This window comes from Micropterus salmoides, unplaced genomic scaffold, assembly GCF_014851395.1.
Source record: "Micropterus salmoides isolate LMB-PRFRI ecotype aquatic unplaced genomic scaffold, ASM1485139v1 Ms_hic_scaffold_15, whole genome shotgun sequence".
Lineage (NCBI taxonomy): Eukaryota > Metazoa > Chordata > Actinopteri > Centrarchiformes > Centrarchidae > Micropterus > Micropterus salmoides.
Window position 1 is genome coordinate 15693880 of NW_024040596.1, and position 19171 is coordinate 15713050.

General features: G+C 37.7%; 1 protein-coding gene across 3 annotated transcripts; it reads right to left on the minus strand.

Annotated features, from left to right (window-relative positions):
- Window positions 1-1081: 1081 nt before the first annotated feature.
- LOC119904138 (muscleblind-like protein 2a) lies at window positions 1082-18899 on the minus strand. Of its 3 annotated transcripts, none has more exons than XM_038720582.1 (9): window positions 18599-18894; window positions 16033-16738; window positions 10660-10824; window positions 10357-10551; window positions 9976-10230; window positions 5844-6000; window positions 5576-5611; window positions 4809-4903; window positions 1082-3715 (listed from the first exon to the last, which is right to left on the minus strand). In XM_038720582.1, exons 2-9 carry the CDS (start codon window positions 16204-16206, stop codon window positions 3701-3703), a joined length of 1092 nt encoding a protein of 363 aa, XP_038576510.1. In that variant the 5' UTR covers window positions 16207-16738; window positions 18599-18894; the 3' UTR covers window positions 1082-3700. The 3 variants fall into 3 exon arrangements, with proteins under 3 accessions (XP_038576510.1, XP_038576508.1, XP_038576509.1); XM_038720580.1 differs by lacking the exon at window positions 4809-4903 and adding an exon at window positions 6344-6397 and having other exon boundaries at window positions 18599-18867; XM_038720581.1 differs by lacking the exon at window positions 4809-4903 and having other exon boundaries at window positions 18599-18899.
- Window positions 18900-19171: the final 272 nt, after the last annotated feature.

Consider the following 19171-nt stretch of genomic DNA (forward strand, 5'->3'; position numbering starts at 1 on the left):
CATCAGAGAACATTTTGGACCACTCAGCAGCAGTCCAGTCCTTTTTGTCTTTAGCCCAGGCGAGACGCTTCTGACGCTGTGTCTTGTTCAAGAGTGGCTTGACACAAGGAATGCGACAGCTGAAACCCATGTCTTGCATACGTCTGTGTGTGGTGGTTCTTGAAGCACTGACTCCAGTTGCAGTCCACTCTTTGTGAATCTCTTCCACATTTTTGAATGGGATTTGTTTCACAATCCTCTCCAGGCTGCGGTTATCCCTATTGCTTGTACACTTTTTTCTACCACATCTTTTCCTTCCCTTCGCCTCTCTATTAATGTGCTTGGACTGTGAACAGCCAGCCTCTTTAGCAATGACCTTTTGTGTCTTGCCCTCCTTGTGCAAGATGGTCATCTTTTGGACAGCTGTCAAGTCACCAGTCTTCCCCATGATTGTGTAGCCTACAGAACTAGACTGAGAGACCATTTAAAGGCCTTTGCAGGTGTTTTGAGTTAATTAGCTGATTACAGTGTGGCACCAGGTGTCCTTTTCACAATATTCTAATTTTCTAAGATACTGATTTTGAGGTTTTCATTAGTTGTCAGTTATAATCATCAAAATTAAAAGGAATGAACACTTGAAATATGTCAGTCTGTGTGGAATGACTGTATACATTATACAAGTTTCACTTTTCACTTTTTTGAATGGAATTACTGAAATAAATCAACTTTTTGATGATATTCTAATTATATGACCAGCACCTGTGTGTGTGTGTGTGTGTGTGTGTGTGTATATATATATATATATACATCTTATAACAACCTAAAATTTGAAAGTGTTTGTATTCTGAAAATAAAAATTAAGGTTTAAACAACCACTGAACCATCAACTCCCGACCGAGGCTAGATTTGCTGAGGGAGGATTACATTTTCGCTGCAGGATGTCAACATGCAGTGGAAACCATATAAAACACAAAATTCACATTTCAAAATATATCCCTATGCACTGGATCACTTACAGTGTTTTACCATGGCATAATAAAGTGAAATATCTGACAGCACAATCTAATGTGTTATTGTGAGTGGGGAAAACAAATCCATCACCTACAAAAATAAAGTTTTTAATCACTGCAAATTCGGATTGCCTCAGCAAAACACATTAAAACAATGACAAACTATTATTACACTATTCTGAAACGTATTTTTTCCATAAAATGTGGCCTGTACAATGTACTTTTGTACGTAAAAAGCAATCCTATTTCCTTGCTTATTCAAACGCTTGTTACAGGTGACAAGGCAGTGACAAGGATGAAATGTTTTAAGCTTCTCTTTGCTCCAACATTCGATCCCTGGACACAAGACAGGCTTTTCATAGGCTAATAAAACAGATCAAGGCCCTTTGAGGAACCTCCTGCAGAGCTAAAGCCAGTTTAATAAATTACATTCATCATAAAGTATAAGAGAATACATTTTTAAAGGTGTTCTTTTCTAATCTTAAACTAGTAAAATATGCAATTAAACTCCTTATATTCCATCCAATAATGTGTAAAACCTATAATAGAAATAACGTGAACATATTCAATAATGGGAACAAATGCAATTTCTCTTGGAAAATCAAAAAAAAATTGTAGATAGAAGTTTTCATTATAAACCTTACAGCAGTCACTTGAAAAGACATGGGAAACAATAAAGGAAAGGCTGATATTTGCACTTACTGTTTGCAAAACAGGGAACTAAAATGCAGGGGAAAAGATGTTTAAGGGAACATAACACACATGAGTGAAAACTGTTTTTAACATCAGTTTTGTAACTCACTGAACCAGACACAATACCCACTCTGTCTGCTGTAAGATCCAAACAAAGATGGGTAATTTCATAATGTGGTATCAACCATACACATTTAAACATCACCCAAAAGCCTATCTCCTTAAATTGTACTTTACTACATAAAGGTATTTTAACTGTGCATACAACTAATTAGGAAACACTGTCATACACTACGTAATCATCTTAAGAGAGAAAGAAATTATACATTATGTAGGCCTACAAACACATTTTAGCATCAGTGAAAATTAATTGTAAGGCTAAATCTAAACAGGTGCACACAACATACTAAAGCACTGGCATAGCATTGCAAATCATTTCTTTCCACATGTCAGTCACTTGAGTAGATTTAACTGAGTGATTTTTTGCACAAAGCCTTTTTAAATTTGCGTGGATATCCTCATCTGCACAATTCTTTAGGCACTTGTAACATTCAAATAGTACAGTACTGACAACTGACTGTAACATTAAGACTACCATTTCACACACTACTCAACTCAACCCTTACAGGATTACTTTAGTTTGAATATGTGCAGTAGTAATTCCACACAGTTTGAACTTTAACCTTCATGGCTGTGGAGGCTCTTCTTAAAAACATGGTTATCTGGTTATCTTAAAGTGGAACCAGGGGCCATTTTCACAAAGATATGTTAGACTGGTTTGTATTGTTGTTAATATTGTAATATTGCGGAGCGAGTCATCAGCAGGGAACAAGTTTTTAGAAACCAAAGTAACCTGTTGAGCAGAAGTACGGAGCCCTGCCACATTAACAAGCCACATCTTGTTTTGTTACACTCTTCCCTGAATGTTCCCAGTAAAATGTTGTAACATTTTCTGCTGAGCGGTTTAATGTGGTTACTTACCCAGTCATTAGTCCTACTTAAGATAGTGAATAACCATCTGACCATCTTTGGGAAACTAGCCCGTCAACCATCACCGTGACCGGTAGTCCAATCGATTTTTTTTATAATGAAGAGGGGATATTTTAACAGTTTGAATCATTGTTGCGTTACTGCCTTGAAGAAAAAAGTCTTTGCAGCAATTGTGTTCTACAGTATTTTCTCTCAGCAAACATACTGTATATGCAATGCAAAGGCACACCAGGAGGTGGAGCACTGATCCTATTCTCTAGGAATGATAGGGTAAACAATACAGATGGACTACCCTCAGAACATTTTAAAGGAACTTCCATAATTTTTACAATGTGGAGTTTAAAGTTAATATAAGTGTGTTTTACTAGATTGTTTAAAACAATTAAATCTGGCACTAGGTAGACAATTGTTAACATGAAAAGGTTTTCTCTTAGTTTACATAACATATTCAAGAAAGAAAAAAAGTATTTTATGCTCAATATTATGATGATATAATTTTAACAGTCTCCAATATAGGAAACTGACTTCAGATGAGATCTGGCATCCTCATCTCTTTCTCTTATAATATTTACAAAAATCTAAATTGCCAGTGAAAAACAGACTCATATCTGCATTGCCTATTTTGTTTGATTTCCATGTGTTTACTGGTTGAATTCGTGTCGAAGTTGTGAACTGGAGACACATTGCTTTTCAGCTCTTTAAGAGGCTAAATGCACCTCTGATCTTATAAGAACTGGTTTAGGAAACAGGAACCAGCATGTTATTTGCACGTTACTGAGGATGCATGTTAATGCAGGTGCAAAGGCGCGTACATACAATAATCTTCTGTGACACGTATCAAACACAGTATAATCCTAGTAATTGAGCTTATTATGGGGGATCAAAGTGATGTGTACAACTTTTTCATCAGTGATGTTATCAGCATGCAGTCTGTTGTAAGTTGTGTGTGGAGTTAACAGAGTATTTACAGAGCAGATGTTTGGGGTCTTTAACAGCAGCAACACGGCACTGACGTCTGTTTCTGGTGGTTACTTGAGGATGATCTGTTTCAGGGACAAAAGACAGTCTCTTATTGGTTGCATGCAATGGAAATATACTTGGTCCAAATGTATTTTTTGTTACATGTCAGAGATCATCATGTGCTCATCAAGAACAATCATTATGATGGATATAAAATGAAATGAAACAAACCCCTTAAACTCCCCTTAGGTGTTTAACTTAAACCCACTCGCCAAAACCCTTTTCACAATTTATGACATGGTTTTCAAGGTTGGTACATCAAATTCAAGTGTATTATGCATCGTTTTTTACAGTTTCCCAAAATTCTACCTAATATAAACAGTATTGTATAACAACACTGCAATATAAAGTAAAATGATGCGTAACGCTCAGCTGAACAACATGTTAAGTGTAAAGATGGACCCAACAGTGGGTAGGCAGACTTTAAATATAAAGTTTTGTTTAAGTGCATGACACTACACTTACAGTGTAGAGTAATTGTTTGATCTAAGAAAGGAAGAAAATGAACATAGTAAAGAAGATTGTTTGGATGACCAAATATTTTACATTGACTTCTCTACAATCCCACCAATCAAAAGCATCACATGTTTTAATAAGGGCAACTGAGATTATCAAAATATAAATGATACAAATCTCAAATGTAGCACATACGCACACACACTCCTGAAATATATCAAAACCCTGATCAGGATAGCGTATTTTCCCAGATGATAATAACACAATGAATGCAAATATAAACTAATTAATATAACCAATATGACAAGTACCTAAGATACAATTGTGTTTTAAGTATTTGCTCCTCACTTCAAAGAACATTTTGAAATTGAAATACATATTCAGTAATGAGACACTGACATCGAACAAAGCAAAAAACATGCAACAAAGAATATATGCATATATACTGTTTGCAGGTGGAAGACAGAAAGGATGTCTGTCATGAGGGAAAGGGGTGAGATGCAGCCTAGTTCTACTGAAGGTCTACAGGTAGATGAAGCTGAATTAAAGGCAATGCAAGCAGGACAATGCTATGCTGATGAAGCAACTCCCTGATTTAAAGATGAAGCACTCATCCAGAGCTCAAGGATTTATGAAAGAAAGCTTTAAAAAGGAGCAAACCTGATTGGCTGGTGCTGTTGCTGCGTAGGGGACACTTGTGGCGGGAGTAGTTGCTGCAGAGACAGTAGCAGGCGTAGCACTGTACATCATGGGGACTTTTTCAGGAAGGGAACCATGAAAGCAATGAAAAGGGAGGTGGAGCATTATGGTAACCATAGCAATGCTTTTCTCTCTCTTGCCAGGCAAATACAAAATGACATTAGCAGCAAGCCATCATTGGGTTAGACCAGCAGATGGCATGTGATCACACAGCAAAGCGAGACAGCAGGGGAGAACATAAAAGGAGGGTTGATAAAGAGATAAAATTAGGAAATCTGTCCATAATTTGATATCCAAAAAGAAAGTTCATGTACACTAATGCCACCAGACATGATCAAAGTGGTTTAATAAGATACCTGAGGAGTAATATTAATAACATTTAAGAGAAATTATGAAAAATCACTGAAGTGAATATCGGGGATGCTGAGCCATGGTGCAATTCTACAAACAAAATGCTTAAAATTTTATATTGTCTTTATATGTTTTAAAAAATGATTATCAATATATTATGTTAGATAAGTGTACATATAACAGACACACTAACAAAAATATTTACAGAAAAAAAAACTCAGCTCTGATAATTTTTAATTATGTGTTTTTTACTAAGGTTTCCTGAATGATGCTTTCCTATGCTAAAATTACAAGTAAACCAGATTAATATGAAAGTTTCACCTGTGTTCTCCATTGATTATGAGACATAGTTTATACAAAACAAGGAAGGGACCTACCGATGCTGTTAGCCGGAGTCATGCACAAGACAGAACCTGTGTGATTATCAAATGGAAAGAGAGACTGTATCAATATGGCCAACACTGCTATGTAGTAAGAACATGAAAAACCTCTGCCAAGTTCTGAAGTGAAGGGACGACATTAAGTGTGTTTGATATTTTTTGAGCAGTATCCACCCCCAGAAAAAAAAATTAAGACAGACATGACATCAAATGGAAAAGTGTATGAAGTGCCTATTTAGCTTTCAATCCAAGTTTAGATGCTCACCTGCAGGATAAAATGCCGCAGTGGGCTGCTGCAGCTGTGAGTTGGCCAGAGCCTGATGGTAGTGCAAAAAACTGGGGCTGAGGAGAGAGTTGGCCCAGCTGCTCTTCTCATAAGCTGGTCTCTTTGGTAGGGGTTGTAGGAGACTGTGGGGAAAGCCCTGAAAAGTAACAAGAGGAGACATGACACACCAAAATTTCCCAAATTTCCTGTCTCTCTGTTCAACTACAATTTACACACTTAATTTTTAGTATACATTGTTTAAAAAAAAAGAAAAAGGTGAAAAAACAGCAAACACGACTACACAATAAAGGTGACAGTTATCACATAGTGGAAAAATCAAGCATGGTTTTAGGATACAAATAGGAATGGAATAATGTAACAACCAAAATATGTTTAAATATCTCTCAAATTAAGCACTGTGTACACAAAGACTATATGAGAAAATTAAAAGTTATTAAAGTACAATTAATAGCTACAACCAAAGCAAAAGGTGAAAATACCAGGTCTACAGTTGCCTCGAGGGATCGCTTCATTGCTTTGGCAGTCGACTGAGTCTTTTAATAGCAGGCAGCGAGCACATGATGGTAGTGGGCCAATGGGATTCAAGCGTATTAACATACAGGTAACAGCAAGCAGAGGTGCATCATGGGGGACAGCATTGTGGATAGGTGAGAAGGGGAAAACAAAACAAAATAATCTGAATGTAGTATACCACATAAAACACAATATGCATGCACAGTAACCAAAACAACAGATTAAAGGACACACTAACTAAAGATTCTTTAATTAGTAGGTTAACATGTACACTTAATCAATAGCTTTACACAGATTTACAATGATACGGCACAATTTGTTATACTATTTAAATTTTATATTGATCACTATGGTAACAAAACTTGATCAAAGTTAATTGTAATAAAAACATTACTATGATGCAATCAGTGCAACTATGCACATTATAGAATAACAATGCAATGCAAATCAAGCCCTGCACATGTTTATTGTTTAAAGATGCCTTGGTTTTGTGAGAGCTAGCCAAAGGAAACATCACAAATAAACAGCTGAAATAACCATCCAATGTCATAAAGCACCGAATGTGGAGCTCCATTTACTACATTCACAATAAGGGGTTTTGGTGGAATGGCAACTGGTACTCGTACTGTACACAACAAAACATGATTGCTGTTGCCTAAATGTCATGCAAAAAAATTATAATGTAAATGTAAGTAAGTAAGTAAGATGATGTACATGACAGGGTACATAGATGGTCTATGGAGGGCAAGGAAGCACATTTTACTGAAGCAAGTGAGAGGCTGAAAATGCATTACATTTAAAGTAACTTAAGTGAAGTAAGTTAATGTTAAAGCTGAAACCAAACCAAGAAACGTTTTTTAGATGCAATAATTGGCAAAAGAAACAGCAGAAATTATGAAGGGGAAAACTGTGAAGAAAAAAAACACTTTGCTCTTTTGGGCACTAATTCACGCAGGCAGTTATCACAAGTCTTACTCCGCAAGTCCACTGACTCCGACTACGGCGCATTACGGCTGCGCTACAACTGTGATCCGTCCTCAGGCCGGCGTCAAAGTCCACAGGAATTATCCCAGAAGCTTTTCAGCAGCGGAGTGCGTAGCCTGCCCAACATTATTGACTTGTTATTAATTTGTCCTTATTGTGCTTCCACGACCTTCTTCACATTTGTGTTACGTTCTGTCGTCTGTAGGCTGCATATCTGCATTTCAGAATAAGAGCATTTTGCCTGCCTGATTTTGCTGACATGTTTACATTTAGTTGATTTGGTAATCAGTGCTTGCTTTTGTGCTTCTACTATGATTAAGTAGTCTACGTAGTTAAGTGATTTCTTTGTGTCTATTTTAATCGTGTTTATTGTCGTTTTACAATCGGGAGCCGTTCTGTGTCTGACTTCCTGCCCGGTTTGATCTGCTCTGTGCTGCTTGACGCGGCTTCTGTCAAAAATAGCCCGCCTACCTATTCTCTGCAGAGCGGAGAGCCGCGTCTGGTGGACTCACAAGCATTAACTAGAAAGGCCGCGATTAGCTCTGGCAACCGCGGCGCAGCCGGAGTCAGTGGACTTTGGCAGTTAACCATTACAGTGATTCATACTGTACAGCACAGAATACAACTGTTTATAAGGGAGAGATGTGATGCAAATATACTGCATGAGGTGAAAGTGACAGGTGCAAGCTGTTCTAAAAACAGCAGGAAGTAAGTTATTGTACTTTGGCCTGGTGATTTTGTCCGCAATTTACAACATACATGGCACTCCTTCTCAGAGTCATAACCCAAGACATTATTATTTTCAATGTCCATTGTGAATAAACGCTAATATATATCCACTTAGGAATCGTAGAAAAAAAGATGCTCCTTATAACCTCAGACCTTGCCTGAGAATCATCACATTTTTAAGTTTTTTTATCCATATCAAAGCAATCCAATGATAACGGGCACATAGAAAACAGGTGTTAATAGCTAATTCAGCATGCTTTTATACTGGGAAAATCAAGGCCAGTTTGGGTTAAGGAGCCAGACACCATCTTCACAGTTAAGCACAGGCTTAAGACTTTCCTATAGTTACGGTTGGCTTAGGTGAGCCATGAACCATCCCTTTGTAATATAGTGCTACAGGCTTGGACTGCTGGGAGACTTCCCATGATGCACTGAGCTCCTCTCTCCTCCACTCCCTCCCCATCTGTATGCATTCCTATCCCATAATGCATGTTACTAACTCGACCTCTTCCCTCCATAGCTGTAGAGTCTGGATCTATGATTTCAAACTACCTCTTCCTGCTCTATGGAATCAGATTTGTGCCAATTTAGTCAAACAAAACCTCTTAAACATCAAACAAAAAATAAGATTTTGAGAGAGAATAAAACTAACTGAAGCTGCCTGACTTTTTGTTTTCAGTTCTGACACAAACGTCTCTTGTGGGCAGGTTTTTAATTTTTCAATGGTGCATCCCCATTGGCTAGTGAGTGTTTGAGTGACAGCTCAGTTACCCAGGCGTTGTTCAGTGTAGCAAGCTGTTTTGACACCCAAACACTGGAAATTTGTTGAAAATGGATTGCTACAAGATTGATAAAGTAAGAATTGATCATATGCTGTCTGAGTTGTAGCCTACTAGCCATTTTGTTCTCTTAAATTAGAAGTTAAACTAAGCCATGCAGACTGCATCGTAGGTCTGTACGGGTCTACAGGTCTCACAATGTTACATTGTTGTACAAAGAGAAGGCAAATTACTGTGCTTTTTTTAACAAAAGCTAACACTCACAACAGGCTAACATTTCTTAGCTAGCAATCGTTGTACTTATATGTTTTATGTTATATGTTTTACTTTTGAGATTATTATTTTTTGTTTCAGTTTAATTCTCTCTCAAATTCTTATTTTCTGTTATTTTTAAGAGTTTCGTTTGACTAAATTGGCACAAATCTTATTCCATACAGCCCAACAACCGCTGCTACAATTATTAGCTAGTCTTCTTATTATTATTATTATTATTATTGCTATAATTATTATTACTATTTATATAAATATCGTTACCACGACCACTTCCATTACTATTATTTTAAATCTGTAAGCTACTGTTGGTGTCTTTGCCCCCCAAACCGGTTGAGGCAATCGGCCACCCATTTTGAGTCTAGGTTCTGTTCGAGGTTTCTGCTTGTTAAAAGGGAGTTTTCTTAGTCACTGTCGCAAAGTGCTTGCTCATGGTGGGAATTGTTGGGTCTGGTAAATAATATCACAAAGAGTACGGTCTAGACTCTGGCGCTCTGCTCTATATGAAAAGTGCCCTGAGATTACTTGCGCTTTATAAACAAAATTGAATTGAATTGAACTGAATTTTAATGGTGCCTAATTTGCCAGAACATAAACAAATATAGGATAAAATAATGTCACGGTGTCAGACTGAAAACCCCTGCTCTTGGAAAATGTGTTTAACAATTAACCTAATTGCTGATATTCTGCTTTAATAATATAGGTAACAGGTAATATACTATGCCACTACGTTAAATGTCCCATCACAAATGATAGTATACGAATATATATAGTGCTCCACATTCAGTGATGTCAAGGCAAACACAAGTGCACCAGAGGATAAGGCTCTGTCTTACCATGGCTGCAGCTGCGGCTTGGGCTGCCACGGCTGTGTGATTGACTTGCTGTTGACTGGATTTGATTTTGGCCTGCAAGTGTGCAGGCGGGTGAAAATACTTGCACTTCTCCCTGGAGCAGCGGCTCTTTATGTAGTCCATGCAAACAGTGACAGTGTTATCAGTGGTGTCAATCATTGGACTGTCACTGGGGTGAGCAAAGCGGCAATCTGTCTCCCCTCTCGCACAGTTTCCCCGCAGAAACTCACGGCACACCTGAGAGGAGCAATTATAAAGACAGTGAGAGGAATACAGCTTTCAGCATGTAGCCAGATTATGCCAAAAAACACAAGTAGTGATGACATTTCTCATGTTAAAGCATGCGTGGTGTTGCATTAATACCTCTAATTTGTCTGTACGCTGCAGCTTCTGTGAGGGAGAAGAAGAAGAAGAAGAGGAGCTCTGGATCGTGACAGGTGGGCTCCCAGGAACAAGAACCTGGGTGTTGGGAAGGTTGTCTGTTTGGACGAGGCTCATTCCATGGGTCATGGGAGTCATGTATGAGCCATAACCAAGACCAGTATTTGTGCCAAGTCCCTGTGTAACAGAAAATGTTGGCCATGAGAGAAGAGGTTATATATTACAAGGGAAGCAAGCACCATAACACAAAAAGAATTGCCTCCCTAATAACTATGAAGACCTTACCATAGACTGCAGACTGGGTCCGGGGATCATGAGCTGCATCTGTTGGGCAAGCACGGCTGCTGCTGTCTTCTGCTGGATGAGATTGTTGCGCCCATTTATCTCTAATTGGGTCTTTAAGTGTGAAGGTGGATGAAGATACTTGCAGTTTTCTCTAGAGCATCTGCCCTGTAATTCAGAGAAAACAGAAAAGTCATAAAGTTAGGGCTGGGCAATAATGATAATTATCGCAATATAATTTTCCTCAATAATAATTTAAGTGTAGTCTCGTTGGCCTGAGACCAACAGGACAAACAGTAAGTGATATGTGAAGAGATCATAGCATTAAAACACATAAAGGATGCTTCAGTTGTCAAACTATTCCTAATATGTCTAAAGATAGAGATATTATATTTAATAGAGTTGGTCATTATTTTAATATGTTTTTTAAAACTTAAGGTTTGGTCTAAATGGACACCTAGATATTTTATCTCTGTCACGATGTAAATTTTTTGTCCATTAAAGTAAATGTTAGGCATATCTTTAACTTTATTGGACTTAACAAAATACATTCCAACTGTTTTTTCAGTATTTAGTGTTATACAAGAAGATTTAAGCCAATTAGTTATTTTGTCCATGGCTGAGGACAATTTAGTGGCTACTTGCTCCATATTCCTCCCATTTACGTAGATGACAACATCATCCGCGTACATGAAGATGTCTACGCCGTTGCACACAGCTGGAAGATCATTGATGTAAATACCCCAGTTGTGGTGGGCTTCAGAGAGGACAATACATTTTTTACCCTCACACATTACATACATTCCATCAGATTTGAGAGATATGATTGTATCCAATGCAATGTCTCCATGGACAGATTATACATAGAGAGCTTAGTCAGGAGGACACTGTGGTTTACCGTGTCAAAGGCTTTTCGCAAGTCCAGAAACACGGCACCGACCGTACCCCCTTCGTCCAAGTTGGCTTTTATGTTTTCCATCATATAGCAGCAGGCTGCGTCGGAATCAAGAACGAATTACCACTTCTATTAAGATATTTCTTTGTAGAAGAAAAGGGACTAAAAAAAGATTTTACTTAATTTTACTAAAGCATATTTTTTGAAAAAAGATTTTATCTTAATTGTTTTGAATGTTCTTTCTCAGATTTGTTAAGTGATCCACTGTTTGGCAAGTGTTTCAAACCAAAAGCAAAAATCAGCCTTTAAACATGAAAAAAATAATTATTTGACATTTATTACATTATTATGATATGAATATTTTTATTGTGATAAAAATTTTGGCCATATCGCCCAGCCCCACATACTAGCGTACAGAGTGCACTCAAGATTAAGAACTTTCCTTCTCCTTTTATTCCTCAAAATGATCTCACTGTACCTTATTATGACATTTTTCTTCCTCAAAACTTGGGAGAAAACCGTTTTAATTTCAAACATAGTGGCTTTAATTATTGGCCTAAATGAAATGCAGACATCCTCCCTACACAACTACCCATCACCTCTCGCTACATTACTGCCATTTCCCACGTTGGCATTTGTTTGGACGTAGATGATGTGCTGCAGAATCATCCAATACAAATGCAATAGACAGCACTGTAACAGGGTTCTTGCACCATTTTAAAAGTTAAATTTAATGCTTTTTAAGACCTTTTAAGACTTCAACAAATATAAATTTTGAAACAATTTCTTTGATAGAAAAGAGACGAATGCAAATGTGTTATCTATCCACATACAACAACTTCTTGGGTGGAAATATGTACTGGTCGCAGTCCTCTGCAAATAATATCAAAAAGTCTGACAGCACAGACAGTTGCCTGGACAGCGTGTCCATTCAGTGTTGTGCACAAACGCACTCAAACCATAAAGATTATTGATCTTGCTCATGTTTTTGGTGATCTAATCGTGTCCGTTTGTGAACGTGAACTAGGGGGGCATTAAAACAATAATGTTAATTATTGTGATACAATCTTCCTCAATAAAAATACAAATGTTCAATAAATATTTGATTTAATTCATTTGAATCACAAAGAAATGAGCACTTTCTATTCTATTAAGATATTTATTTTGTTGAGGAAAAGGGTTTTGTTTTGAATGTTCTACCTCAGCTCTGTGAAGTGATCCACTGTTTGATACCAGGCTGCTTTTTGGCATCAAGTGTTTGTCATGTTTTGAACATAAAGAAAAGTTTAAAAGCACAATTAACCATCTAGTTTCTTCAGGAGAAAAACCTTTAAACTTTAAACTTATAATAATAAAAATAATGATTAAATAATATTTTACTACTTTTTTCCATATGGCCCAGCCCTTACTCATACACTGCTGCGTTAAACCGCTAAAATAACAGAAAAGACTAACTTACACATTATAACGAACGTAGCAAGAAAACGATGCCGGACCGAACTTAAGTTTCACTTTCACTTTCCGGCCGAGCAAATACACAGCCGCACCGCTGAAGAGGGGTAAATAATCCATGGAGAAAAACAAATCACGGTGAAAGGCACACTTTAGAAAGTTATTCTAACTGTAGTTATAGATAATTTTTTGGACCTGCGCAAATGAGAGGAGGACGTGATGTAGGCTACAGCTGTTTGAACTAGACAGAACGGTCAGATCTTCCTCCAACCACTTTAACTTGCGTCTCCCAATCTTGCAGCCACGACTGACGATAATATGACAGTTTCCCCACCAGCCTTAAAAGCACCATTGGCTAATTTAATACCTACAGCAAATTTTCAGTAAATTTAAGACAATTTAAGACCTTAATTTCCCTGATTTCAATTTAAGACCTTTTAAGACTTTTTAAGGAACCCTGTGTACGAAACATGATTTAGATGAAGATCATTCAAATATCCATTCAGTGTTTTACTGTACTGCAGCTAAAAAAGAAGACTGGTAATGTAAGAAATCCCTTAGCTTGCAAGCTATTGGAATCCAGTGGTGATTTGCTTTAAATTCCAGCAGCCTGGTTATTAAGCTTGAGTATTACTATCTCCTTTAAGACTTCAAAATGAGCCTACCAACACAATTTCTGCCCATCAAGCATCTTTATTAGCCTAATGAGAGATGAGCTCCCTCTGCTCTACATATTCAAATCCTTCAATCAAGTTAACTAATTTCCCCTCATTTGCATTGCTCCCAAGAGATTTATATTAATTATTTTCAGTGAAAATCCATATAGGTTTAACTGTCATCAGTGTTTCATTAGTCTGTACAACGTCAGTGGAAAGTACCCCCTGAAATGCTTAATGTTTTATTGTTATACAACTTTGTACATCTTTCTAAGTTATAGTTGCTTAAAAGTATGAAACGAAATATGCCTTACACATTACAAGTGTCAGAGCTATAAGTCAAACCCAGAGACAAGGTAGCTGTTGCCCATTGACTACTATGTCTTGACTGTATTTAGATTCTTTCTAGTTTTAAGAGGACATATTTGTGAGGGCTGGTTGCCATTGCCTGCCCCACTCCCAAGATATACATGACTCAAAAGAATTATAAAGACAGAAGTTTATTGCTGATCTGTATGAAACAGTAGACTGAATTGATGAACGGGTATGCTCACTTGCTTTCCTGTCTGAGAGGCATAACACAGTCGCGAGAGCAAGCCACAGGAAACAGCTCAAGTTAGATTTGCGTGCCAACAAGACTCTCAGCTATTTTAATGGAAGTCATGCAATTCTAGTTACAATACCAAAGCATATGCACATTCTTTGGTATAATGAAGTTAACTCTGTTAGCAGTAGTTAATGAATTGGTGGACACAGCAAATGTTCTGATCTGTACTTTTTGTTCACAAGCCTGAAATCACATGCCAATTAAATGCCACCAGTGAACAAGCCAAAATTTGGGCAGCTAGCTAGCTATTTGTCTTTTAATAAATAAAGGTTGAGTAACAGCTACTGAGTTAGTACCTGTTGACATTATACCAGTAGCCATGTCGGTAACAAAACATCAGACAAAAGCCTATTCAGAATGAAGAGCTTTGACATAGTCACATGACTGCAATGGCTGTAGATCTACTAGCTGACCTCTTCTTTCCATCCTTGCAACAGGCTGCAAATCTATGCTAATACTTAATGCCTGCATTCTTAAATAAGATACAATTAGGCTAGATATTTACATTTTTAACAGGGTTCCCTTTTTTTAACAATTACAACCAAGAGTGGTCACTACTCTAACGGTGGACAAACTATCGAATGGCGGCACTGTTTGAATCACTAAATGTTGTTTTTAGATAAAGGAATAAGGTACTTTGGTAGCCAGGAAACTCAACAGGTGGAGCACTACAAATTTTTGGGTGTAATAATTGCCTCTTCTTTAAAGTGGGGAAGTCAACACTCAAGAACAGTACTGACTAAAGCTCAGCAAAGACCTTTCTTTTTAAGACAGCTGAAAAAAGTTACCAAAAGGGTTATGGGAACAAGACAGGAAAAGGCTGGACAAAATGGTGCCAACTGCATCAAAAATCATGGGCCAGGAGCTACTGTTCCTTGATGAAATCCACACCTTTAGACTACAGAAAAGGGACACAATATTCTTCTCAACTGCTGGTCCTGAACCAGGACAGCCAGGTTCTGCAACAGCACCTACCCAAAGGCTGTTCAAGCCCTCAACTTCTAAATGATTAATGTGTTGTTATTCTTCAGTGGTATACATCATAGCTGGTGATAGCATCCCCATGGGAATGCTTGTTTTAATTTTAATTATTTGTTATTATTACTTACTTATTTACTCTTATGTCCTAAGGTGGTCGCTGTATGCGAGGTGTTCTGCCTTGTTTTTGTTTTGTTTTGTGTGGGCTGACCAAACCAAATCCCTATCAACTATGTTGAACTGGAAATAATAATAATAGCTTGATTTATACAGCACTTTTCGATACAGGTAACAAAGTGCTTTACAGCAATCAATGAAGTATTGAATCTTGAATCTTTGTGTGAAAGCCTTTAGCCCAGGCCCTTCACTGGGGCTCAGAGGAGGCCCTCTCCCTGTCCAGACAAGCTGTTTATAAACGACCTACAGTGAGGAGATAAGACGATGACTCAACATGAGAATAATCCTGGGGGCAAAGCTGTATTGTGTTGTGATAGTGAATGTGTGAGAGTGGATTAAGGTAGCCCTGGTCTCATTCAGGGCAAATGAGCAAACATGAAAATAACTGGTTATAATCCAACTGGCTGCCAGAAATATGTTAGTCTACATTAGACAAGTGATGAGAGTTTTTTTAAATTTAAAAAAAAACTTTTCGAAAAGAGCAATGTACAAATGTGTTTGATTTGGCAGAATAGAATAGTGATGCCATTCACTCAGTGACATAACAAAACATTTGTTTTATGAGATTATTAAAGTTAATAGCATAATACCATGTATGCAATATTTCTTACCTTCAGTGAGTCAAAACAGGCAATAACTCTCCCATTTTCCACTTGGCAGCTCTTAGGTGGATGAGCAAATTTGCATTCTTCATCACTTCTTGAACAGTTTCCTCGCTGAAACTGCCGACAGACTTCCAGAGTTAGCCATTTGGTGTCTCTTACTGAAGAAAGGTTCAACGCCATCTCCAAAGGTTGTGATCATAAATTTAGTTTTTAAAATGTCTACGTAATAGTCAAGTGCCTCATACACCAAAAGCTGCAGGTTGGCTCTATTTAAAAAGTCCTCTTTTAAAACAACCTGGTGAGTCCTCCATCGGCTGGAGCAGGAAGATAAACTAACTTGTCAATCTGGCTGTAAAATAACCTATCAAAAAGAAACAACTGCAAATGTTTATTTTTTTCTGTGACACGTTCTACTGTATTTTCCACAAATGACGGTACCCATAAACATTCACATTCAAGTGAGGAAAATTCAATGCAGATTTGTCACTTTAGTCATACATTCTCAGTTCGTTATTCTCTGTCCTCTTATATTATGGCTCTATTTTAGAATTTTTTAGGTGCTGATGTTGTGCAAAGTGATGGCAAAGGACTCGCAGATGAGGTATCACGTGTTGGTGCTTGAGTCTGGCCTCAAAGAAAGCCGAGACCGGCAATGTACTCGGACCAACTTCAAGTCGGGGATATCTTCTCAAAGGCACTTTCTGTTGGTGATCTGAAAGACAAAAAACATGCATATTACTGAAATTGTATCCAAATAAACAACATTATCATTACGGTGCAATTCATCTATTGCTGGCACATTTCGAGCTACCATAAGTTATTTTTGAATACACTGCATCTCATGTAATTTCTTCTCCTCTCTAGAGACCGCTCATTCTCTGGAGTCATCTGTTCTTTAGCAGTTTACAGCAGAAATCTGATTAGGTCAAACAATAACAAATGTGATCTTTTGTAATTAGTCCAGTTATATTTAGTCATGTCAGATTCTAAAGAGCCTAATAATTTCAAGTCATTTTTTAAAGAAAAAACTCCAGTGGTTCTCTGGTTCCAGCTTTTCACTCTTTTCAAGAATCTCTCTGGGTGTTGGACTGTTGGTTGCGCCAAACGAAACATGTGTAGACGTCAGCTTGGACTCTGGAAATCTGTGATGGACATTTTGTAGACTAAGCAATGAATCGCTTAATAAAGAAAATAACTGGCAGATTAATTCAATGAGTGAGGCCACTGTGTGTCGTAGTCCCCCCACCCTTGTAGTATATGAAAAAAATATGATAGCAAACCAAGTGTCTCCCCTATTAAGCATGAATTAGCAGCTGATACTGAATCACACATTGAAATGCTAACCTACTCCACAAAATACTTACATGGATTAGCAGAGCAGTGATCATACAGCCTGATAAACTCATATTTCTCATTAAAGAAACCCTAAACATACAGATGCAAAGTCAGTTTACCTTCCACCAGATATTTTTTTCTCATCCACAGCATTTATTAATATGTAGTGCTTTGATCAGATGACGAGATCCATAAAACATTTTATGTACGGTGGAAGTCATATTTCCTGGTTGGTAAACTGAACCATTTCCTCATCATGTTTTTTCTGCCCTCTGCCGAGTCTGCACTCACATCTCAAGGCAAACATCTATGCTTTTCCAGCCTAACGTTTCTAATGTTAGCTAGTTAGTAGCGCATACAGACCATTCAAAACTTCATAAAAGTTGTGATGGCTGTTGTACATGTAATTATGTCTTCACATTTTACAATTGATTTCTCTGGCTGATGCATCTTCAATAACAATGTAAGCATGTGACAAGCACAGGGCCACAGTTTTTTTGCTAGTCTGGGCTATGTAGCTGGCTAGTGTCACGTAATCAATCTATCAATAACAGTATATGAACTTTTCCGAAGCTCAAATCCATAGAATTATAAGATGTGTGTTATGCTACATTTGAAAAAGATTTTACTGATTATCATACATGAGTATCGACTAAAACAGGCTGCCAATTAAAACGAGATTTAATCTTAATAATCACAGATTTCACTGTAATCAATTCTGTGCTTTCTCTATGCTCTCTATAACCTGTTTTCCATTACACTGTTACTCTCTGTCTGCTAATACTGTAGGGCGACACAAGCACTTGGTGCCAAATTGCTACATTCAAATACAGTGACTCAAATTTTCTAGTCAGTCAAATACAGTGTATGTGCTTTGGCCCACATATACAATGCAAGGAAAGAAAGACAAAGCTTAAACACACATCATGTTGGGTGTCACACACAGGACAGGATACTCAGACCAGTACACTAAGTGGTAAAACACACAGGAAGTTGCTGAGCAGTCAGAAAAGGTTAACTCATGAGCTGAATACATTTGTATTAGAGTGGAAAGATTTTTCCACTAATTGGAAATAACATGGTCTACAAATGTACAAAAAGGCACACATTCATAATAAACTCTGCTCCTGTTAACCCAGATCTGTAACAGCCTCTCAGCTTTACTGCATGCTATCCCACCGCATACTGCAGCAAATTCCTTTGGGCGCAAGTCAGGAAACGGTGCAAAAAAACCTACCTCTCTCTCTTCATGCAGCACTAAAGAACTTCTTCCCCTCCACGACGAATCTAGGTTAAAGATACAACTTTTGAGTACCTAACTTGTAAGGTAATGACCACAATAACAGCTTTTATCTCCCTTCTCTGTCCCACGGTTTCAGTGACCAAAGATTTTCTCAGTGAAAACAGACTGTCTGTCCAACTCTGGCTGAAACATTTCCAGCCACCCCCTTCCTGCCTGAGAGCCAGCCTCTGGGAAGACCCTCCCAGTCAGAAATTGGCCAATAGAAAACCAGAGGCTGATGCACTGTGTGAAAGCTGGCTGCATAGCTTGGAGCAAGGCACTGGCCGCAGTTCACCCTTTATCTATGAATTATATTTTATTATACTTGATCTTGCCTCCAGAATTTATTACTACAATGATGGGCAAGTACAGAATTAAGAAATGATATACCTACTAACACTGTACAAACCTTTACACAGTGGCTTGCAAGTAAAACGGTATAGTTACTGTAAATGTAGGCCAATGCCATAAGCTCCTTTTTGCATTATTTGCAGGTACGTCACAGTCCAACAGTCTTCTATTGCAATT

Coding starts and splice junctions, on each gene's coding strand:
- LOC119904138 (XM_038720580.1), bottom strand. CDS start 16,206: ATGGCGTTGAACCTTTCTTCAGTAAGAGACACCAAATGGCTAACTCTG. Junction 10,825..16,032: donor CCTGTTTTGACTCACTGAAG/GTAAGAAATATT, acceptor TCTGAATTACAG/GGCAGATGCTCTAGAGAAAA. Junction 5,612..5,843: donor TGCGGCATTTTATCCTGCAG/GTGAGCATCTAA, acceptor ATAATCACACAG/GTTCTGTCTTGTGCATGACT.